This window comes from Hemibagrus wyckioides, linkage group LG17 (assembly GCF_019097595.1).
Source record: "Hemibagrus wyckioides isolate EC202008001 linkage group LG17, SWU_Hwy_1.0, whole genome shotgun sequence".
In the NCBI taxonomy this organism is placed as follows: domain Eukaryota; kingdom Metazoa; phylum Chordata; class Actinopteri; order Siluriformes; family Bagridae; genus Hemibagrus; species Hemibagrus wyckioides.
In genome coordinates this window covers 22,301,323-22,325,867 of record NC_080726.1, presented here as the reverse complement: position 1 = coordinate 22,325,867, position 24,545 = coordinate 22,301,323, and the positions used below count along the sequence as shown (strand labels likewise).

At 38.4% G+C, this 24,545-nt stretch overlaps 1 protein-coding gene across 3 annotated transcripts in view; it reads left to right on the top strand.

Annotated features, from left to right (window-relative positions):
• The window catches only part of ncam1b (neural cell adhesion molecule 1b), a 105,331-nt gene that overhangs the window by 62,437 nt on the left and 18,349 nt on the right, over positions 1-24,545 (top strand). For 2 of the 3 annotated variants that reach the window (XM_058414220.1, XM_058414222.1), the window contains exons 10-15: positions 472-501; positions 5,832-5,982; positions 13,113-13,300; positions 13,514-13,610; positions 13,783-13,953; positions 18,681-18,806. In XM_058414220.1, the coding sequence (XP_058270203.1) occupies positions 472-501; positions 5,832-5,982; positions 13,113-13,300; positions 13,514-13,610; positions 13,783-13,953; positions 18,681-18,806 (763 nt within the window). The remainder of the gene's footprint in view (positions 1-471; positions 502-5,831; positions 5,983-13,112; positions 13,301-13,513; positions 13,611-13,782; positions 13,954-18,680; positions 18,807-24,545) is intronic. The other variant, XM_058414221.1, reaches the window with a different exon arrangement.

Below are 24,545 nucleotides of genomic sequence, written 5' to 3'. Positions count from 1 at the left end.
CTGTTCATTGCATTCCATCCTTTTAACCCATATTATAATATTACCATGCGTTTGATTATTTTTTTTTATTTAGATTTGTATATGAAGTGAAAAAACGCCTTGACAAAAATGAGAAAAACAGGGGGGGGGGGTTCATTATTTTATTTTATTTTATTTTATTTTATTTTTTGTGAAATATTCAACCTCAAGAACACTTAACCTTTTCTAATTATTAATGCACTTTGTGCCAGAAATAAAGGCAAAGTAGACCTCCAAAATGATATAATTAGCTTTTTCTTGGCACTTGGAATTTTCCCTTTCTTCTTCTTCTTCTAATCATCAGCAAATCTTTCCGGAATAATTTCGCGAAATATTCAATGCCAGAGGTCTTTTTATTTTTTCTGGACTGCATGCTGTAACGATGACTGAGGATCCATTTTTAAAAAGCCTTCCTGTTTTTCTTGTCATTTTGTCTGTCTCTGTTCTCTGCAGGCATCTTGGACTCGACCCGAACAACACAAGGTATAGATTCTAAACTCCGAAAACATTAAGAATTAAACTATAGGCAGGAACTTTGTTTAGGACATTTCCTTTATTTCCTGCAGATATTTGAAACAGATTGAGTTTTACATGGTTTTATTCTGGCTTGGGTTTAAAAGGAAAAAATTGCTTGGTTTTTTTATACGAACATGATAATGCAACATTTCTCTGATTAGCTTAACGTGCAAAAAAAAAATTACGTATTTCTTCAGGAATATTTTTGCATCTGAATGATTTATTTATTTATTTATTTGTTGTAATTCCTTTTGCAAACTACTTTTCATTTTCTCGAACATTTCTTCCAGTAAAGCAAGGCAATTGTGGAACAACCAACAGCATGTGCAATGGCTAATGGTTGGTCTGCATTATTAACAAGCCTTCTCATCTAAAAACTATGGGCATGAAACATTAATATGCCACTGTTCTCACATTGCAAAGGAATAACTAGAGCTTTATGTCTGAGAAGAATGGGGGATACAGTGCATTGAATACAACAAATGGCCTGCCTTGCTGCTTTGTGTGGTCCAGCAACACACTAGACGAGTGGATTGAAGGGTCAGGGGTCATGGTTCGGCCATTTCTGGAAACAACAGGAAGCAGACTGGGCAGTGCTCAGCTTTCCCATTAGGGGGTAGATTGAATTATGTTGCGAATAGCAGATGGGGAAGCTGCTGTAAAAGAGACGTGCGTTATGTAAGTGCGACCGACTCTAGAGACAGCGGTGGCATAATGAAAGTTCCAGACACACCTCTTCGACTGGAATCGTTCACAAATAGAGCTGTCACTGTGGACCGGTGCAGCAAACAGCCTAGTAATAGAGAGGGAAAGCTGGCTTAGGTGCATATACACTCACTGGATCATCTACACGTCTGATTATTTATGCAGGGTATCAAATTATTCAATCATGTGGCAGCGGTACAGCGCATCAAATCACGCACATACAGGTCAAGAGCTTCAGTTAATGTTCACTTCAAACTTAAATCACCTCTTTGACTTTAATCGTGGCATGGTTGTTAGTGCCAGATGGGCTAGTTTGAGTATTTTAGAATCTGATGACCTCCTGGGGTTTGCATGCACAGAAAAAAACATCCTGTGTGCAGAAGATCTGCAAGCCGAAACAAAAATTACCGATGAGAGATCTGTGGAAAATCACCAGAGCCGACAGGACGGATACAGCAACTCAAATAATCACTCTTTACACCAGTGCTGAGCAGAAAAGCATCTCAGAGCACCATAAGGTGGACGAGCTACAACAGCTGAATCAGGTTCCAGTCCGTCAGCCAAGAACAGCAATCTGATGTAAACTCTAGAGAATGTTGTGTGTGAAAATCCCAGGAGATCAGCAGCTCCTGAAATAGTCAAAGCAGCCCATCTGGCATCGACATCCATGCCACGGTTAAAGTCACAGAGATGACACTTTTCCTTAAAACAGAACCCAAGCTCTTAACCTCTATCTGCATGGTTGTGCTGATTGAATGATAAATGAGCAGGCTCTACCTATTAGAAACATCGCTTTAGAGCTCCAGTATTAGTGGAATTCATTTTAGTGGAATATCTGCAGCAAGGTATCACCTGACAGCAGCAGTGGCACACATGATGATATTCAAAAATATATATATATTTTTTTCGGGACAAATGACATTGACCATTTTAGTCAAGGACTCTTTCAATATTCAATGAAATGTTTTCCATGTTTAGCGGCCATGATTTATTTTATTTGTTATAATTTTTCATGACAGTAAATTCCTTAATTACAACAACTCTCAATGTCTCTTGACACACAAGCCTTTGCTTAGCCTTTCAGTTATTCTTGTTTGCAGCTCCTCTTCTCATTGTTTTCAACTTTCTGTATGTAGCCATGACTAGATATGAGTCTTGTAAATGAATTTGGAGTCTTTGTCAGAGGAAAAAAAATCAGGTTCTTAAGCAATTAAGCTGTGTTTGCACAATCTGTTTCCACTGTCAGGTGTCAATGTGTTTGACTGGGTGTGGGGGCTGGAGGTGTGTGTGTGTGGGGGGGGTCTATCTATCTATGTATTCTAATACAGAAGGTGCACTTGGCAATGAAGATGGACTTCAGATGCCTCTGACATACTAAGTATGCTTGTTAAGGTGTTTACACTCAGTCATGGAAAGTGGAAGCTCAGTGCTTGACATGTTCAAGCTGCCACCATTACCTTCATTATCGCCACACGTACACCGATCAGGCATAACATTATGACCACCTGACTAATATTGTGTTGGTCCTCCTTTTGCTTCCAAAACAGCCCTGACCCGTCATGCACTGTGTATTCTGACACCTTTCTATCAGAACCAGCATTAACTTCTTCTGAGCAACAGTAGCTCGTCTGTTGGATCGGATCACACGGGCCAGCCTTCTCTCCCCACGTGCATCAATGAGCCTTGGCTGCCCATGACCCTGTCGCCGGTTCACCACTGTTCCTTCCTTGGACCACTTTTGATAGATACTGACCACTGCAGACCGGAAACACCACACAAGAGCTGCAGTTTTGGAGATGCTCTGATCCAGTGGTCTAGCCATCACAATTTGGCCCTTTTGCTCAAATCCTTATGCTTGCCCATTTTTCCTGCTTCTAACACATCAACTTTGAGGACAAAATGTTTTTTCTGCCTAATATATCCCACCCACTAACAGGTGTCATGATGAGGAGATCATCAGTCTTATTCACTTCACCTCTCACTGCTCACAATGTTGTACCTGATCGGTGTACATTACAGCACAGTGGAATTCTTTTCTTCGCATATCCCAGTTGAGGAAATTGGGGTCAGATCACAGAGGCAGCTATGATACAGGGCCCCTAGAGCAGGGAGGGTTAAGACAGGGGACCCACAGTGGCAGCTTGGCAAATGCTGGGGCTTGAACAACCCAGAGCCTTAACCATGTGAGCCAAAAAGAAAACATTGAGTGTACTGGACTGTCGAGCAAACCCTTAACCCTCAGCTGCTCAGTTTTATGAAATGAGATAAATGTAAGTAAACTCTGGATAAGGGATGTCTGCTTAAATGCCTTAAATATAAAAAAGAAATTAATTCCTTCACTAATAATCAATAATACATTTGTGTATATTGTTATCCATTTACATGTCTTTTTTTTTTCTTCTTAAACCCAGTCAAATTTCGAACTCCAGTGATTCCACAACCATCCAAAGATTTTTCGACTCCTAAATAATACCACATCAGCCTTTGTTTCTTGCTGCAGGGGACGTGGACTGCACTTTTTGCGGTGTAATCTGCAGCCGTTGTAAACGTGTTAGACTGCTGCAACTGCTGCTGCTCTTAGCACGTTTGTAGCTTGATCAAACACAACAGCTAGAAGAACATGACACTGCTGACCATAACAAAACGAAACACCTATCTATTCCGGCTAGTTCATTCTGTTCTCAGGGCGATCCTCAGTTTCAGCTCGTGATGTGATAATAAATACTAATAATATAGGAAGAGATTATGTGGAAAAGTTCTCAGAAACCCTTTCTAAGAACTATTAGAAGAACCATGAACTGTTTTTTTATTAGTTTTAGTTTTGTTATACACAAGGAACAAAAAAAAAACCCTTGTAGAGAGTAAGACTCATAATAAAGTTTCCCCCCTTAAAATTTCACTTTCAGCTAGTGTGTTTGTAAAAGATTTAATAATACCGTGTAACTGTGATTATTTTTATGCTCGGTTATTAAGATTTCAAACTGTAATAGTCCTAGTCTTAATGCCTGCCTGGTTTTTGGAGACCAGTTTACTTTCCAAGCCAGTCAGGAATTTAAATGCTGACTGCATCTCATTGAGATTCATAAAAAAATCTCCATGCTAAAAGAAATCACAAGTGTGGGATGTTGGGTTGTGTGTGTTCGCGTGTCGTGACGCACCACAGCAAGCCCTGAGTGGATTGGGTCTGCTGAATTCGCACGACTCGAAAACGGTTCCCTAAGTTACGCTCTGCATTATTGATGGGTCCTGCTTGTACCCTCCACCTACCTACCCACTTTTATTTATATCTGCCTCTTGCACCATTGTGTCACTGCTCATGTCTTTTCAGGGCGCCTTTACCCTGACACTTATCAAGGAATAACTAAGCAACTCAACAAATGTTTCTGTCATGGCTTTGTACATAAGCATAGACGTTTGGTGTTCGGCTGCTGAAATGCTACCGGGTACACTCACCGGCCAAATTAATAGGAACACTTCCAGGGAAGTGGTAAAGACCTTCAAATCTCACCACTGCCAAGCTGTTACTTTTGCACCCGTAGGCCAAGCCATTAACCCTCAACTGCTTGGTGGGATAAATGTAAGTCGCTCTGGATAAGGGCGTCTACCAAATTATTGTACACTGATCAGGCATAACATTATGACCACCTGCCTAATATTGTGTTGGTCCCCATTTTGCTCCCAAAACAGCCCTGATCCATTGAGGCATGGACTCCACTAGGTCCCTGAAGGTGTGCTGTGGTATCTGGCACCAAGATGTTAGCAGCAGATCCTTTAGGATACTTAAGGGATACTTACAGGACTTAAAGTATACTTTTAATAGATTCTGACCACTGCAGACCGGGAACACCCCACAGGAGCTGCAGTTTTGGAGATGCTCTGATCCAGTGGTCTAGCCATCACAATTTGGCCCTTTAGGTCAAACTCCCTCAAATCTTTACGCTTGCGAATTTCTCCTGCTTCTAACCCATCAACTTTGAGGATAAAATGTTCACTTGCTGCCTAATATATCCCACCCACTAACAGGTGCCATGATGAGGAGATCATCAGTCTTATTCACTTCACCTCTCACTGCTCACAATGTTATGGTTGATCAGTGTACCTGTACCTCTGCTCATTCATGTAATCAACCAGTAACACAGATATACTGCAGGCCACGAGCTTCAGAGGCTCGATTCACATCAAACATCAGAATGTGTGATTTTTTACATGTGTTACGTGTTTTTGATGTCACATGTCACAAAATCACTGGGACTTTCATGCAGTATCGAGAGGTTGGTGCAAAAGGTTGGAAATATCTGTTTGAATGAGTCAAAGTCAGAGGAGAAATTGCAAGAGTAGGAAGTGAGTGGTAGCTAAAATAATTACTTTTTACAACCACGGTGAGCAGAAAAGCATCCGATTCCAATCCGATCAGCCAAGAACAGCAATCTGAGATTAACTTGGCTACATGTCGACTTGACAAGTTGAAAAAATGCATTTTGCTGATTGGACTAAGATTCAATTGTCTGGGGAGTGTACAGGGAATATGAATGTGTTTGTTTGTGAGTATGTAGAGTGGATTTGACCCTGTGTTTGTCTGTGTGTCTCTGTAGAGTGAAGATGGAAGTGTGGTGGTGCGCAGTGACGCTCGTGTCTCCTCTCTGACACTAAAGTACGTCCAGTACACCGACGCCGGACAGTATCTCTGCACGGCCAGCAACGCAGTAGGCCAGAGCTCCCAGTCCACGTTCCTAGAAGTGCGCTGTAAGAGCTATATAAATGTTCTTTATATTCTTACTTCAGTGTTAAAGGTTTCTGTAACAGTAGTGTGTTCTCTGCTCCATCTGATGAGGCCAAAAACCTTCTCATGCACCACCACTACCACCACCAGTATACCAGTACTAACACAGCCATTCAGTTATATAATAACATTTTACTATTCAGGAAAATTCTGGAAATTCTATAGACATGGATACACTGGTATATTGCTAATTATTGTGCTGCAGTTTTATGTCGTTTATGTTGTTATAGGGTTTTTCTACATTTTTTTCTAATAGTTTTACTGTAAAATATGCTCTCAGAACAGTCCTAAATATGTATAATAATATGCCAGTTGGATTATATATTATTACTAATTTTATATATATTTATTGTAACCAAAAAGGTTTTTTCAATCCTGAACTTTCCACATTAGGTTCAGGTTGCATTATTTATAGCTGACTTGTTTTTGAGTTATTGAGGTTTTATTAAAACCTTATTTATTGGTTCTATTAAAACCAATTCGGTTCAGCTGCCTAGTCAATAGACTAATAACTATATGACTTTTATAATGAATATCAGACTGAATTACATTATCATAGCCATAGTTATGCTTCACAGACCCCACAACTCCTGTTTTTTCTCTACTGTTGTGTAGGATAGGGTTTCTTTGTTCCACTGTCTGATTTGATTTTATTTTATTTCTGAGATTTTGTCTCTAATATGTTATGGCAGGCAATTAACGTTTCTTTCAGAATTTCTCTTTAATTAGATTGTTTAAATGCATTCATTATGCAGGGAAAAGAAAACTACAGAGCTAGAAGAGAGGAAATGTAGACACGACTTAATCCCCTATAAGCAACCCCTATACAATGACATTAGATACAACATTTTTACTAAATGTATACATTTTAATTAATGCTGATGGGAAGACCAAATAAAAATAATTTTACATTTACTTGACAGGTGATGTCGATGTGCTCGATTTCTTTTTCGTAGCCATGAGGATAAATATTAAAGCCACGAATTCAATGCAAACAACACACTACAAATAACACCCAGGCAAACACAACACAAGTCTGAATAAACTGTCTTGAACCAGAAATAACACTGGAACAGTGGGCACAGAGCATCATGTAAATAATATAAAATTTTGTCTGATTTTTTTTAAATTTGTTTTCAAATTTTAAAGGTTTTCAAAACTTGTTTCAAATTTTTGAATACATAAATTTTCAGATTTTACTTTAGACTTTTGAATGATTTTATATATGACTTAATTTTATATATTTTAAAATTTTATTTTTAAGCAATTTGTCACTTTTTAAAAAAAAATAATTTTTAGGTGATTTTTAAATAGGTTTTCGATATTTGACTGGCATTTTCTTTTTCCCTATTATTATCATCCAAATAAAGGCTGTAAAGTTAAAAATGACAGAAATAGCTCTCAAAGTGAGTCACATTTTTTATTTTTTTATTTTTTAGCCACATTGTAGGATATAACTCAGTAATTCCTCAGATAAATATCCATAACAACAAATAAGCCTTTCTCATATTATGAAGCATCTTTATACGTTTTTTTAAAAACGACAGTAAAGCTCACTAAAAAATGAACTGAGCTAAATGTCTGGGCTTTTTCTGATGTACCACATTCTGTAAAATTTCACAGTAAGTTTTGTTGTTGGTTTCTTCCTGAACACTATCACATTTGTTTTAATGTGTAGCTGCCAAGAATTTTCTAAAAAAAAAAAAAAAAATCTGCAGAGAAGACATTTTAACATTTACAGTGTCAAACTAAAGGAGTGGTTACAATTCACAATGATATAACAATATCAACAATTTAATGACATTTTATTTGTTTTAACAATCAACAGAAATATATGTACAGTAAGTGTTTTAAATGTGGAAATCTATCCCAAGACCAGTTTTCAAACGCTATTCAGCCACCAAAATTCGTCAGTCCTCATGTAGCTATCTCTTATGCAAGCTAACCCCTTCACATTCGTAAGGAATGAGCTAACTAGCTGGATGACTTGCAAATTTAGCTACATACTGTAGTTAACTAGCCAGTAACTGATCACGACTTACAACTATAAAAATAAAAACTGCGAGCGAGCTAAAGTAAACGTTCTCTTGACAAAATAAAGTGTTGAATTGCTAGCCAGCTAGTTAATGTTGAAATTTACTGAACCATTTGAAACTCTGTTAGTGTGTCAAGACTGTATTTTAAAAGTTTGAATATATTTCTAACTTTAGAGAGTTAACCTTCTTTTCTTGACAAAGCATCCTCAATAGAAATGTATGTTTAATGTTTAATAGTGTGTGTGTGTGTGTGTGTGTGTGGTACAACATATGCGCTAAGAAAGGCAGTAAGTGTACACCTCATTAAAAGTAACACTATGCATTTAACACCTTCACTTTATAGATTTTGACACCAGTTGTTTATTTGCCGTGTGGGTCGTCACTGGCTCCTTCCACCACAATTGACGTGTAGTACATTTACCCAACCTGTGCCGTGTCTGTTGACTTGTACTACGCATTATTTTACCTCAAGTGTACTCATACAAACCCCTGTACTGTTTCTTTTTTATTCAACTTCATGATCCCTAGTCATCCAGTTTGCATTTGTGAGCAAATATAAGTCGAATTGTGGCTTCAGAGCACCGTGTGGGAGCCCTGTAGAGCCTAGCACGCTGAATTAATGTTATTTATTTGATAAACAATTGTCTCTATTGTTAAAAAAATCTTTTCACATGCCAGATGGCGCTCCACTTTTCACAGATAAACAGATAAGAGGTCCTGCTTTTCATACACTCAGCTAGGGTTTTGTGTAAAAATCCCTGACTATAAATTATAAACACTTTTAATCTTTTAACTGTATGCATTCGTATGTCAGGAATATAATCATATCTGTGACCATTTGGACAGATTTATTAGCAATCCTACATCTTGGGCATCTTTGTAAACTTTCGTGGTAGTTAGCTCAATTTTTTTTCACCCAAAATTAACCTACACCAAACTTGCAGAAGATTTTCAGAAATGGTTACACATAATTTGTTGATGTTGTTATGAGATTAAACACCTATCAGTTATAACATTCTGTAGAGTGAGAGGTGAAGTGAATAATGCTGATGATCTCCTCATCATGGCACCTGTTAGTGGGTGGGATATATTAGGCAGCAAGTCAACATTTTGTCCTCAAAGTTGATGTGTTAGAAGCAGGAAAAATGGACAAGCGTAAGGATTTGAGTGAGTTTGACCTAAAGGGCCAAATTGTGATGGCTAGACCACTGGATCAGAGCATCTCCAAAACTGCAGCTCCTGTGGGGTGTCCCCGGTCTGCAGTGGTCAGAATCTATTAAAAGTATACTTTAAGTCCTGTAAGTATCCTTTAAGTATCCTAAAGGATCTGCTGCTAACATCTTGGTGCCAGATACCACAGCACACCTTCAGGGACCTAGAGGAGTCCATGCCTCAATGGATCAGGGTTGTTTTGGGAGCAAAATGGGGACCTCACACTAAAGATTTGAGCGAGTTTGAATTGTAATGGCTAGACCACTGGATCAGAGCATCTCCCAAACTGTAGCTCTTGTGGGGTGTTCCCGGTCTGCAGTGGTCAGTATCTATCAAAAGTGGTCCAAGGAAGGAACAGTGGTGAACCGGAGACAGGGTCATGGGTGGTCAAGGCTCATTGATGCACGTGGGGAGTGAAGGCTGGTCCGTGTGATCCGATCCAACAGACGAGCTACTGATGCTCAAAATTTAATTAAAGTTAATGCTGGTTCTGATAGAAAGGTGTCAGAATACACAGTGCATGACGGGTCAGGGCTGTTTTGGCACCAAAAATGGGGGCCAAGACAATATTAGGCAGGTGGGCATAATATTATGCCTGATCTTTCAACCTTATAGCATCAGCACTAGTGGTAGGAACTTGCTTCATAGCCATTGTCGATAAAAAATTAAAGTCACAACACAAGTTTGAATAAACTGCCCTGAACCAGAAATAATGCTGGAACCTTGGGTACAGAACATCATGTAAATAAGACATCATTTTTCAAATCGATCATATTGCAAGTCCGCTTGCAGAATTTTCTTGCTGTGCAGCCTTTGTGAAAACGAATAATTGCCATGTGAAAACCCTTTAATCTCGGGAGTACACTGCAGATGGCACCTTTACAACTTTACTCAGCTCTACTTACACCATTTTAGGAAGCATACTATCAGATTCTATTTCAACCTGTGCCGAGCGTTCTAGCCAAACAACACAGCTAACAGCCAAACTCGTGTTCACTTTTGTTAAGGGTGAAACCTCAAAGATTATATAAAGTGCTTCCAAAATGTTATCTGTACAGATTTCACATTATTTTTAATTCACTGCTTTATAATTATGTTGCTTAACAGATTGATATCATTTTTCTGCAGTGGAAAAATCCAACAGAAAGGATTTTGGAGTTAGCGATTATTATTTTTAATTTTTATTTTATTATTATTATTATTATTATTATTATTATTATTATTATTAAGACAGTAACACAACAGTGAGGTCATTAGAAATCACAAACATTGATTAATCAGTTCAGTTAATAGATAAGGAAGCTGGGAAATCAGAGCTGGATTACTTCTACCTTATTTTGGAGGCAGATCAAGATGAGTTAAGTGTTGTCGAAATGTTAGCCAAAAAATGCAGTTTGTGATTGATTAATTGATTAAATGATCAATTCTGAGCCCCTTTTTTTTTTGTTCTACACATATTTGCATACTCCGCATATTAACAGTGAAAGCCAACAACTGTTTAAATATTGACAAATTTCCTCGTGTGATATTGAGTCACACGGCAGGTTGAAGGCTTGGGATAAATAGATAAGCGGATCAAAGAGCAAATCAAAACATGTCGGTCTAGACGAGGATAAAAATCTGCTGCTCTTGTACAATGTGTTCAGAGAGATTTCACGCATGAATGCGTAATGTAAACCTTATTCATATTTAAAATGAGATATAATCTTGTCTGAATAGTAATGCAATAAGCAGTAGGGCTCAGCTTGTTTGTCATGGAGTGTAAACAGTTTTTATTCGAATCGTTAATTTAACAAGATTTCAAACCGAACAAAACGAGCTGCACCGTTGATACCCCTTAAAGAGTCTCGCAACAAATGTGCAAACACACGTCGATTTTCCCACTGCGCATGTTGTTATTTTTGTGTTTTATGCTAATCGCTGCACATTCTGTACAAATAATTGACAGAGTAATTGTTTGCAGATTTTTGTTGACATCCTGTCGTGCATTAATGTAGTGCAACTGATATGATGGCAGGACTTCCGGATGCTGACACGCAGTGACGGTGTTAAGGGACGGAGGGAGGGATGTCATTATGTTTGCAAATAACGCAGCTGTATTTGTGATATTCTCGCCAGCCTCTACCTGCTCCTCTGGAAAGGATGAGGAGGTGGAGGAGGAGAGAGCGCTATCTTATTTAAGTGCTATCCCAGTGCTTTTATGTATATGAATGACCAGATGTGTTCAGCCTGATCTCATGATCTCCCTGCTCTCCCGCCTACCACTGACTTCAGTCTGCCCTGATAGTCATCTGCTGCTTATTTCTTTGAGGTTTCACTGACCATCTCTTTTGCTGCGTGGTTTATTTTAAAAGGTCAGGCATACCATTATGACCATCTGCCCAATATTGTGTTGGTCCCTCTTTTTTCTGGCAAAACAGCCCTGACCCGTCGAAGCATGGACTCCACTAGATCCCTGAAGGTGTGCTGTGGTATCAGGCCTCCTCCTTCCATTACTCTGTGGTCTAGTTCTGATGCTCACATGGCCATTGTTGATGCATTCGGCAGTGCACAGGGGTCAGCATGGGCACCCTGACTGGTCTGCAGCTATGCAGCCCTATATTCAATAAACTGTGATGTATTCTGACACCTTTCTATCAGCATTAACTTCTTCAGCAACAGTAGCTTGTCTGTTGGATCAGACCACATGGCCCAGCCTTCACTCTCCACGTGCATCAGTGAGCCTTTGCCACCCATGACCCTGTCCTGCTCAAATCTTTACACTTGTTCATTTTTCCTGCTTCTAACACACCAACTTTTAGGGCAAAATGTTGACTTGCTGTCTAATATATCCCACCCACTAACAGGTGCCATGATGAGGAGATCATCAGTCTTATTCACTTCACCTCTCACTGCTCACAATGTTATACCTGATCAGTGTAAGTCTTATAACAGCAACAAATTATACGTTTAACTATTTAATCTTCTGGAAGTTTGGTGTAGGTGAATTTTGGGTTAAAAAATGGTAGTTTGGGGGCTAAAATCTAGCATTTTTGCTGATGGTATGCTTTGACACCTCAGCTTAAAGATGTCATAAATATGTTTCTTAAAAAATTCATGTGGATATGTTTTAATTTAGTGTTGCGTTCTGCAAATTACATGTTGGGTAAAGAGCCAGTTTAACAATCAAAAAAAAAAAAAAAAACCTTTTCTAGACGGATAAATCGCACAGAAAATGGCAAGATGTTGGTCGTCTGCAGATCGAAGTTTGATTAGTTCACTTTGTGATCAGATAGCTCTCAGAATGTCTGAGTTGAAATCATTTTTAAATGTAATTTTCTGTGTTACTTCTGGAGGTAACCAGTATAGAACTTTACTTGTGGTTGAGAGGGAAACATATTTCAGTTCAGGAGAAGGTATAGTTTCCAAAACTATATGCAATAGCGTGTTCCCAGGCCACCAAACACTTCTAATGGAATCATATTGTTGAATTTTAGATGGAATGTATTACCTTCTTCACCGAGAATCCCTTCTTGAGTCTTCCTGACAGCAGGTGTTTGCACAGATGTCATGTAAAATAAAGGGAAAATGAATATTTTTTTTTGCCATATTTACCAAACCTGGTCAACATCCGATATTAAATAGTCACTTCTTATGTTTTTAGAAGTGTTCTGCTTTTTCTAAATATTAAAATCGGGTCATCTGAATTTAAAAAATAGCAAGAATATGTGGGCTACATTTTTAAAAACCCTCACAAAGAATCAATATTTCAAAAGATTTGCCATGGTTCTCTTCCCATCAGTTTGATGTAAATGGATCTTTTCTCCAGCTTCGTTATTTTCACTGTCTTCTTCCTTTTCTGCCAGACGCGCCAAAAATCCTGGGCTCAGTGACAGTCTACACGTGGGAGGGGAATCCTGCCAACATCAGCTGCGAGATCCTGGCTCACCCCAGTGATGTGTCTATCATGTGGCTGCGAGATGGCCTCCAGCTGCCCAACGCCAACTCCACCAACATCAAAATCTATACCACCCCTACTGCCAGCTACCTGCAGGTAAAAAAAACCCTCACTATCTCAGCTAGCGGTTTCCTTTGCACATAAACATTTAATAAAGACAGTAATCAGTGGCTCTATTGTGCTATCTCTAAGATGGCGTTGCAGATTAATTATTGAACAGGGAAATCGCATAGTGAGCGGTAAATATAGGTAATGGAACGGCTGATTAGGATCCCTAAGGTTAATGCATGCGCTCTTAATCCACCGCAGGTTAACCCGGACTCCCAGAACGACTTTGGCAGCTACAACTGCACTGCTTCTAATGAGATCGGGACCGAGTCCAAAGAGTTCATCCTGATTCAGGCTGGTGTGTCTGTTTTCTGTGACATGACCTTTACATACAATTTCTGTGTCATTCCCAAGGCTCACAAAATGTTCCATCAACTGTTTTTTTTTTCTCTCGACAAGTTTTCCATTTGAGTAATGAGTAATACACAGAACACTATTAGGATGCTTTCTGTTTCGCTCCCGGCATGTAGACGTTCCCTCGGCTCCGAGCCTCGCTCAGGTGAAGCCTTACTCAAGCACAGCTGAGGTACTGTTTGATGAACCTGAAGCTCTTGGAGGAGTTCCTGTGCTCAAGTACCGTGCCGAGTGGAGAGCAGCCGGGAAAAACAACTGGGTCCAGCGCGTCTACGAAGTCCGAGCAGGTACATTATATTAACACGTAACACTGCATTCTACCATCGTTAGTAAAAAAAACAAAAAAACAGTGAAGCCGTTAAGGTTTGCAGTTATTGGTGGACTAATTGCTCTAGGATGCATTCCTCAGCTGGGATTGGGTGTTACCTGGAGAGGAGTTGTGTCACAAATAGCAGAGTGTTTAATAAAAACCCTTATTATTACACTGCTGTTGAATTCTTTCAGAAGGTGTTTCATTTTCTAGAACAAATGCTCTGACAGTAGTGGAAACAAATCACTTTCTAATGCAGTATTATTTCTGAAGAAACCCAGTGGATGCAACACACAGCAACCGTAAATAGATTTAGGCATGTTTTTAGTGAGCAGTAGAGCTGGGCAATAAAACAATTGCAAATGATTTTTGTATGCAGATAAAGATTTCCTATGCCAAGTTCAGTGTCAGGAATTAGCCCTTCCTGCCGAGCACTGCAGCACAAACCGGTGCAATACAGCAGCGATATAATGCGCGTGTCCTTTTATAACTCTTTCTTCTCTGTTTATTTACATTGCCGCATTTCTTGTCTCCGCTCGTTTGTTCCCTGATTGTGTCATGATCGCTCTCACCTGTTTTGTTTTTCCCCTTTTTTACATTTAATCATGTATTTAAACCCTCATGTGTCACATCCCCAGGGCAAGGTATTACTGTCGTATCCTTGTGATGTCACTGTACTTATCCTTGTTTCAGGTTCCTTGTTAAGCCCTAGTCTAAATCAAGGTTTAGCTCTCGTGATATTTCCCATTTTCCGTTTTCTCTTCATAGTCTGTGATACTCTGTTAGCTGATCGACCGGCTTTGCCTCATGTTTAGGACTGTTTGTTTATTAAAACGTACTCCATTGCATCCGAATCTGTGTATCAATCACATTAGTTTTTTGTCTATCTTGCTAAAATAGCCAACGGATGCAGTCTGATTATGCGGCACACAGTAAAATAGAGCCGGCGTAAAGCACAGCAAGAGCCCTAGCAAGCTAAGGAAAGGGGGTTAGTAGAAAGATCTTGAACATATAGATGAAGGTCTTGAGGACATTGTTCATAAGAAAGGCCACACTATTTCCAGCATATGGAAGTGTTTCAGATCTCTAAACGCCAGGTAAGCCCATTCAGTCCCGACATAGTCTGTAAAAACTGGCAGTTTGTTCAATGCCACTCAGTTGAATACACATGGAGTCTAAAAGTACTTTCAAGTGTTTTTAGCCACCCATGAAGAAGTGGAGTTTCTTTTAAACAACAGTCAGTCAAGTTTTGTGAGCATGATGTGATGCAACTAAGTACAGTGTGGTAAGAAGGGTTCCAAAACTGCAGGAAAGCACTTAGACTGAACTGTTGTTATTGATGAAGGGCGCTGTTCATCTGTAAGTTCTGTAAGATTTTGTTCATGTACTCCTGTTATGTTTTCTGCTTCTTAAAATGTTTCTGATGTTTATGCCATATGAAAAATGACACATCATTTTTAAAAACTTTTTAATTTTTTTTTTAAAATAACAAATAATTTTTTATTTATTTATTATGAACTTTTATTTTAATTTATTTTATTTTATTATTTATTTTATTTTATTTACCTGGACAGTGTAAATAAAATGTAGCTCTACAACTGTGCAGTGAAATCCTGCCATGTAGATTTGTATAATATTTCGTATACTGTGTGCATGTAGGATATTATGTATATTTCAATATTTTTAACAACAATTAATATTTGGTTTATTTAGTTTGCATTAAATAGAAGGATATGCTTTAAAAAAAATGATATTCGGTGAAATTCATGGTAATTAATTTTATTAATTCTGAGATAGACGAATATAGAAAAATCACCTATCATGTAAAATGATAACAAGAATAGAACATGTTAAATATAATAATGAACATCTAAAAAACATATTTATTTATTTATTTTTTTAATTACGATCATTGCCCAAGCAATTATTTCATCATACTTTACACTCCATTTGTAATAGATTAACTGGATTTAATTGGGGTCCAAGCAAATAGTCCTAAAATGTATAATAGGAGAAAATAAACCTCTACACTGCAGCACTAAATTTTTAACTATTGGCGCAACTAAAATGATTTGATTCGATGAAAAAATTGAAAAAATATTTGTTTAAATAACTATTTTTTCTCATACTAACCAAAGGAACTACAGCATTAATTCCCTCATTGTCCTTATTTTCTAATCAGCAATGAAGGTCTTCCCAGCCTTGCAGCTATTGATTGCTTATATAATTCTGTTAATTATTTTGTTGATCCTTATAAGAACTAACAGAATGTTCACTTTAACCTAATAGATTATGTAAATGCTGAATACCTTATCACTCATCTGTATACTGTATACACCGATCAGGCATAACATTGTGATCAGTGAGAGGTGAAGTGAATAAGACTGATGATCTCCTCATCATGGCACCTGTTAGTGGGTGGGATATATTAGGCAGCAAGTCAACATTTTGTCCTCAAAGTTGATGTGTTAGAAGCAGGAAAAATGGACAAGTGTAAAGATTTGAGCGAGTTTGAGTGAATTGTGATGGCTAGACCACTGGATCAGAGCATCCTAAAAACCGCAGCTCTTGTGGGGTGTTCCCGGTCTGCAGTGGTCAGTATCTATCAAAAGTGGTCCAAGGAAGGAACAGTGGTGAACCGGCGATTGGGTCATGGCCGAGCCAGGTTAATGTTGAAGAAGAAGTTAAGGAGAAGACGTTAATGCTGGTTCTGATAGAAAGGTGTCAGAATACACAGTGCACCGCAGTGCAACAATGTTCTGCTGGGAAACCTTGAGTCCTGCCGTCCATGTGGATGTTACTTTGACACGTACCACCTACCTAAGCATTGTTGCAGACCATGTACACCCTTTCATAGAAACGGTATTCCCTGATGGCTGTGGCCTCTTTAGGCAGGATAATGCGCCGTGCCACAAACAGAAATGGTTCAGGAATGGTTTGATGAGCCAACAACAAGTTTGCGGTGTTGACTTGGCCTCCAAATTCCCCAGATCTCAATCCAATCAAACATCTGTGGGATGTGTTGGACAAATAAATCTGATCCTTGGAGGCCCCACCTCACAACTTACAGGACATAAAGAATCTGCTGCTAACATCTTGGTGCCAGATACCACAGCACACCTGGAGTGGAGTCCATGCCTCAACGGGTCAGGGCTGTTTTAGCAGCAAAAGGGGGACCAACACAATATTAGGCAGGTGGTCATAATGTTATGCCTGATTGGTGCTCTGATACACAAGATCCATATTAATGTTTTAATTCTTTAAACCTTTATTATGAACGGTTATAAAAATAGAGGCACTTTTGCCCACTAAATGAAAATGATGAAAATCAAATTCAGGCTATAAAGGTGCTACCGGTACGTATTATTGGTCTCCAAACTGGAAAGCTGTTTATAGCATTAGCATCGATTTATTGTTTGTCCAGACTGCCTGAAATGTTTTCAAATGCATCTCATATCGGGGATGTGAAGTTGTGCTGTTCTGGTAGAATAGCTCAGTTTTTCATCGTGTGCAGGCAACTAGATTCTTCTTCACTGCTGGACTAATAGTAGATTGAAACCTTTATTTCCCTTTATTTATGTAAGTGGCGGCTGCTGTTAAATAAAATAGGGGCAAGCAAGCGTGTCTCTCATTAAAGTATATACTGTATTATATCTTTGTGTTCTGTTTTGTATGTTTCATATGTTAGCGGCTCAAAATCAGCTCAACTAAACTACTATTGTTTACCAGCTAAGCTGCTAGTTCAGTTTCCTGAAGAAGGACGTGACAGGTAGATATTTAAATCTATAAATAAACAAAAAGCAAGCAAATAATCAAACATCCGTAAAAATCATTAGTAGACAGAGAATACTGTGCAGCCTAAATGCAACAGACAGTTTTAATCTTGTTGTTTAGCATCTGATCCAGCAGGGGGAGCCCTGAAAGTGTTTTAATTAGTAAATTAAGCTAATGATATATGAAAATCAAAGATAACAGCAAACAGCGGAATTGCCTTGAGCGGACATTTACGACGCATGAAAGTATTTTGGCTTTTATACCATAGATGGTCGAATATAAAGCTGTTTGTCGACTTTGTAAAAATAAACTCTTGGCTTAGACTTCCACGATAACAAATCTTCAGGCTCACCGATTGACTTACTGCCACAACGGGGCAGCAGAAAGTCGGACAGAGGCGCAGATGAGCGGATGAAACTTATGACTGCATATAAATCTGTGACGTTAGATGGGGTGTGAATAGAATGTTTGGTTTTTTATTCAAATATATCCGGACGAATTGCATGACATTTGAAATTCATTCGTTCTTGATTTTTTATTAGAATTACAGCCCTAGTTTACATTCGGAAATGATTTATAATGCTGTATTAACCAATTCCAGTTCTAAAATAACAAGCCGCACTTATTATTGCAGTTTAAATGATTGGCAGTTGATTACAGCTGGTTTGAGTGGTCTCTCGGCTATCGTACGAGGAAGAAAATCTCAGCGAAGGATTTCACAGCGTGATAGATAAAAAATAGAAAGGGGGAATATGAAGATGATTATTGATTGTTGATGCCGTGTTTGCGGTCTAATAACTCTGTTTCGAGCAGGTGCGGTAGTATGTGCTATAACCTCTTAAAGTTGATGGTTATACTCTTATCTGAACACTCAATTACTTCATCTGCGCTTGATGTTTTGTTAACTCGAAATCCAATTTGATCCTGCAGAGCTGAGAGCAATCACAATCACGGGCTTAAAACCAGACACGAAGTACGAAGTCAAGATGTCTGCTATCAACGGCAAGGGAGAAGGCGAGAGCAGCTCTGTAGCCGCCTTCAAGACAGAGCCTGTTCGTGAGTAGTGCTGCTTTTCTATGCTATTTTCTGATTTCTATTACGCTCAAGATGTTCCATCAACACTTTAAAATGCACCCTGGCAGTGTGAAGCAGCAAGGCAACGTCGAGGCTCAGTGGGACAGCTTTCGGTGCAGCAAGTTTCTCACACTAATTAGAATACTCGAGCATGAGATCTATACTATACCCTTCGCCTGTGCTTTCGAAAGTAGAAGTGCCAGACTTAATGATACAGACTGGTTCTTTATGGCTCACATGGGAAATTTGTCTCGCAGCGTTGGTCAAAAACAAACGTATCAGATAATGGACTTTAGAGTAAACACCAAAGACAGCATGAATAACACACAAGACTAAAGTATAATAGATACTACACTTTCATTTATTTGTCTTCAGTAAGTCCTGGTGGATGTGGATTTTTTATGCCATGAACACTAGACACCAGGCAGGAACACACCTCGAATCAAGGCACATACAGTACACACACATTCACTAATTTCCGTTTAAAGCATCATCACCAGTCCTTCAACCGGATTTGTAGAAAACCCATGTAGATGCTGGGACTGTATAAAAATCCTGGAGCTATCATGCTACCCAAATGTACAATACACAATCACAAATAATTAAATAAATAAACAGACAAACAAATAATAAATAAAATATAATATAATTTATAATAAATAAATCAATTCTTGTGTAGGAACCAGAGCATCTGCCTAATTAAGCAAGTTTATTTCTCATATTACTGAAGAGTGTTTATATTTATTAGACCTGACTCTGAGGAATATCTCCATCCTAGGGGGAAAAATCATCTTCATCTAATAGATTTTTTATCTTGCCTTGTAATACTCTAGTTTGGATTTTGGTTCAGTAATGGGCCTCATTTATTAATCTTTTTTTTTTTATTAAGTTGAATAGTTGCAAATGAACAACGTAAACAACTAAAAATATTCCATCAGGTTTACAAAAATTGTGATGATCTTCTTTGTTTTCCTGTACGTATGCTCATGAATGACCCATAAATGACCAGACACGTGCAAAGCATGGCTGACTGGCATTTGTTGGTGCCTATAACACTCCATAAAAGGCAAAATTAACAGCGATGAAATGACAAAAAGACTTTCTTAAAGTCACATCTATGCCAATAAATAAATACATACACACACATACATATGTGAAAAGAAAATAAGAAAAAAACACTAGATATACTGCATATATGTTTGTTATTTAAAGCATCGCAGCGACAGCAGCCTAATGCGCCCTCCTGGATGCCTCGCTTGCTGGAAAAGCAGGAAGGTAGGTGTTATAGGAAGCTGACAGTAAGATCCAGCACAATAGTAAAGTCAAGCCAAGCCAATTGATTTTTATTATCATTATATAACCTAGATATATTACCCTATACACTATGTAACTGTATATACACTGGAGCAAACTCCAACACATAATATTATAGTGGCATCATACACAGGATTACATAAAGTGCTGTACAAATACACAACGGATTAAGACCCGGGCACGTTTTAAGACACAATGCAGCTTGGGATATACAAGATCAGTCACTTATCGTTATTGTTAGCTCTAGTAAAACGTTTTACGGTATTAATAGAAGGAACCGAAATACACCGTGTGACCTTGTGCACCAGTAATATAGCTGCATTTCTACTTAATTGAATTCAAATGGCTTTATTGTCTTCTCCATTACTTTCATATTTCATTAATTTAGTTAAATCCGTTAACATGAAATGATTTTCACAAACGTTTCATTAAATATCTGTGTAAAAGAATTTGACTATATAAGTTCAGTAGCTGAAAGGATTTGAAATCAATTAATCAAGGGTTACGTTAATTAGTCTAGGACACCAAAAAATCTACAGGATTTTCAGGAATATCAAATTTACCAATCTAGCCAACTTGATAAATAAGGCCTGATATTTATATAAACTACATTTAGTTCATTTGTTTACCAAGAAGGAAGTGGTAGCTGGGTGGTTAAGGTGTTGAAATATCAATTGGAAGGTTGTGAGTTTGAATCCCAGGACCACCAAACTGCTACTCGTGGGATTTTGAGTCCTGTGAATTTATCTTCAGGATCTCTATCCTGGTCAGGGTGGAGGTGGATCTTTGAGCCTTTCCCTGGAACACTGGTTGCAAATGGATACACCTTATATGGGAGCCCAGGTCATAACAGGACAGGCTCTCACTCTTATGGTCAGATCAGAGTAGGCAGTCCACCTACAGGCATGTGTTTGGGAAGCGGGAAGAAACCGGAAAACCTGGAAGAAACTTGTGCCAGAAATGAGAGAACTCAAGCTCAGGTTCGATCGAGGAATCTCAGACGCATGATGTTTTAAAATTCACACTTCCATTCCAAGCTATGGGACTAGTGAATAAAACAATTAACAGAAGATCTATAATCAATGATCTGTTCTTCACTTCTTAGAAACTTTTACTTGCCTCTGATGGGTTCTTTTACAGCTCTGTAAAAATCGATATCAATTAGTATTTCAAAATATTTCTGCTTCTCAGTATAACTTGATAAATTCAAGTCACTTCAGCTTCTGTGCATCCTTTGCCGTTTCCAGTGTATTTGTCAAAAAGTATAGCGGTCACAGATAATAATTTTTCACTAAATCTAAATGTCTGCATTGGATATTAAGGCTAAATGAATTCACGGATGAATAATACATCAATGTTCATGCAAGTGCAAATGTGCAGCTGTTCTCCACATGAGTTTCTCACATTTTGTTGATGAACCCATCACAACAAAAGATCATCATGTCTCGTTTTTGACAAATAGGCGCGTGATATGTTGTTGGTAATATCGGCCAGCGCAGTCATGTGCCCTGAAGGTTATGGCTTGCTTGTGCCCCCTGGTGGTTGTGTGTATTGTACGTGGTTTCATAACAGATAATTACAACCATGTCATTAAATGCAGCGAGCTGTGTAAAGACGTTTCTATTCATTCACGTTATTCTGATTTTATATATCCGTTTATATATTACAGTATACACTGAAGTGAACTCCTGGAGTTTGTGTTTTTGTGATAAACGGCTACCGCACACTGTCCCTGTATCTAAGTGTAGGCGGTACTTGAAAGGTCCATTGCCAATAAAAGCATTTTATTTTGTTAAGCTTTTCACTCCTTTCATCATTGTTTAATCATCCATTTTTATTTGTTCCTCATCCACTTTCCTTTCTCAATGGATCATTCAGGTTACTCTTACACAAGTAAGTGACTCACGGACCTGTGAATCTGAACCTGCTTTATTTATTTATTTATTTATTTTTATTAAAGTGACCGCATTGATGTATTCGAATAAAATGTTTCATATCTTCCACTTAAACTTGCCATCTGCTCCAGTAGGTTGTTATTTATTTATTTATTTTTTTGTCGTTGTATTTTTTTGTTCTGCTTCTTCTTTAGACTTGTGTTTATACCTCCAACTTTTCAGTGTTCCTACATTAACTGAGTTTATGAAACGTGTCATGTTTATGCTCCCAGATGGCTTTTTTTTTTTTTTTTTTACATATTTTTTCCACTGACAAGACAGGTTTGTTTAATCATCATGTATTTTTTTTTTTAGGCACAAATCCGAATTTAATTACTGCAAAATAAACAAACTAAACTGTTCTGCAAATGAGAAGCGAAACAGCCGTAATTTATGAAATAATGGTCTTATTATTTCTGCACTCAGGATACAGGCAGCTGCTGTACACTACATTGCCAAAAGTTTTGGGACGTCTGCCTTTACATGCACATGAATGTAATATGGAGTTGCCCCGCCCTTTGCAGCTATAACAGCTTCAACTCTTCTGGGAAGGCTTTCCACAAGGTTTAGGAGTGTGTTTATGGGAATTTTTGACCATTCCTCTAGAAGCGCATTTGTGAGGTCAGGCACTGATGTTGGATGAGAAGGCCAGTCTCACAGTCTCCGCTCTAATTCATCCCAAAGGTGTTCTATCAGGTTGAGGTCAGGTCTCTGTGCAGGCCAGTCAAGTTCATCCACACCAAACTCACTCATCCATGTCTTTATGGACCTTGCTTTGTGCACTGGTGTGCAGTCATGTTGGAACAGGAAGGGGTCATCCCCAAACTGTTCCCACAAAGTTGGGAGCATGAAATTGTCCAAAATGTCTTGGTATGAAGCTGAAGCATTAAGAGTTCCTTTCACTGGAACTAAGGGGCCGAGCCTAACCCCTGAAAAACAACACCTGAAATCAATGATTTGGAGGGGTGTCCCAAAATGTTTGGCAATATAGTGTATATGTAACGTGACAGAGCAAGACGAGTATTGTACTGTGTATGAATTATTCAGAGTGTAGGTCTTTGAATATTTCTCAGGCAGTTCAGATCCCCTGTTGTGACAATCTACTTATATGTGCAGAAATTCATGCATGTGTCTTCCCTGTGCTAAGTATTATGCAAATACCTGCTAAGTATAACATGGAGCTTCCTCTGTTCCTTTGCATTCCTCTTAAAGAACAGCCATTCAAATTATTCACATATTTCAAAGTAATTTTTTTTCTTCCATTTTTCAGTTTGCTGCAATCTGGATTCAGTCCAGCAATTGGCCACTTCTGACTTATTTACATCCTTTTTTCTTTTTTTTTACTCAATAATATTTCATCATGGTTCAATCAGAGGAAGCTCTGCTTGCTTTCAGTGTTTTGATTGATATTCCCGTAGAATTTCCTGTTTTGTTTTATTTTTGGTTTTCATGTGATTCATGTGTAATTGTGTTAACTGGCTCTAACACCTTGACTTTGTATTTCTTGTCCATAATCACATCATCTGCTTGTTTTTGTTTTTTTCCATGTGACTTCTTCCAATTTCCTTTCAACCAATCATGTGCGTGCGTTCGTGCGTACGGTCCGCCTTTTGTCATGTGGCTTGCATGGTGCCACGGATGTCGTCCACTCTGATGAACAGAAGGTAAATGTTCTACTCTCGCTCCGCAGATCTCACAAGTAGGATTAGTCAAGGCGGGATCGTTGAATTCTCCCCAGCCAGTGCTTCACAACTCCTCATTCGACTTTTCTTTTTTTTTTTGACACACTTCCCTTGAGCTTGCACTGTTGTTCTGACTGCTTTGAATATTATCTGAGGAGAATATGGGGGCTGAGATAAAAAGATTTATCGTTGTCCTTCCATCCGTGAAAATCTACTTCAAAAGCTCTGGAGCTGAAAACAATTCCCCAGAGGCAGTGCCGGGTAGATGACCCAGGAACATCCTCTCTCCTATTTTACTGCCGCTATAAACATTTTGGCAGCCCAGAGTTTGAGGGATGTTACATATCGGTATCTATTCATCCTGAGCTGCTTTGCCGACTTGCAGAATATATCTCTTGTTAATCGTTATTTCATTTCGGTCTTTGATATCTCACAAGGCTTGAACATGCTAATGAACCCTGTAGCAAATCGATAATATATTCTGCTGTGGCTCTCGGTATATAGGAAAGACCTGTATATTTCAATATTTTGCCAGACATCTTATTTCAAACTCATCTCAAGTGTGTATATATATATATATATATATATATATATATATATATATATATATATAAAATTACATTTTTCTAAATATTCCAGTCCTGCTCCTTTAGGGTCCTGATTTGAGTTGACATTTTGATTAAAAGCATGTGCAAGCTTGATAAGAAATGAAAAAAAAAAATGTTATTGTGTCTTTCTCAGGAATAAAATGTCAGATCTGTTTTGCGCCTCTTCCTTAATGAATATTCAAT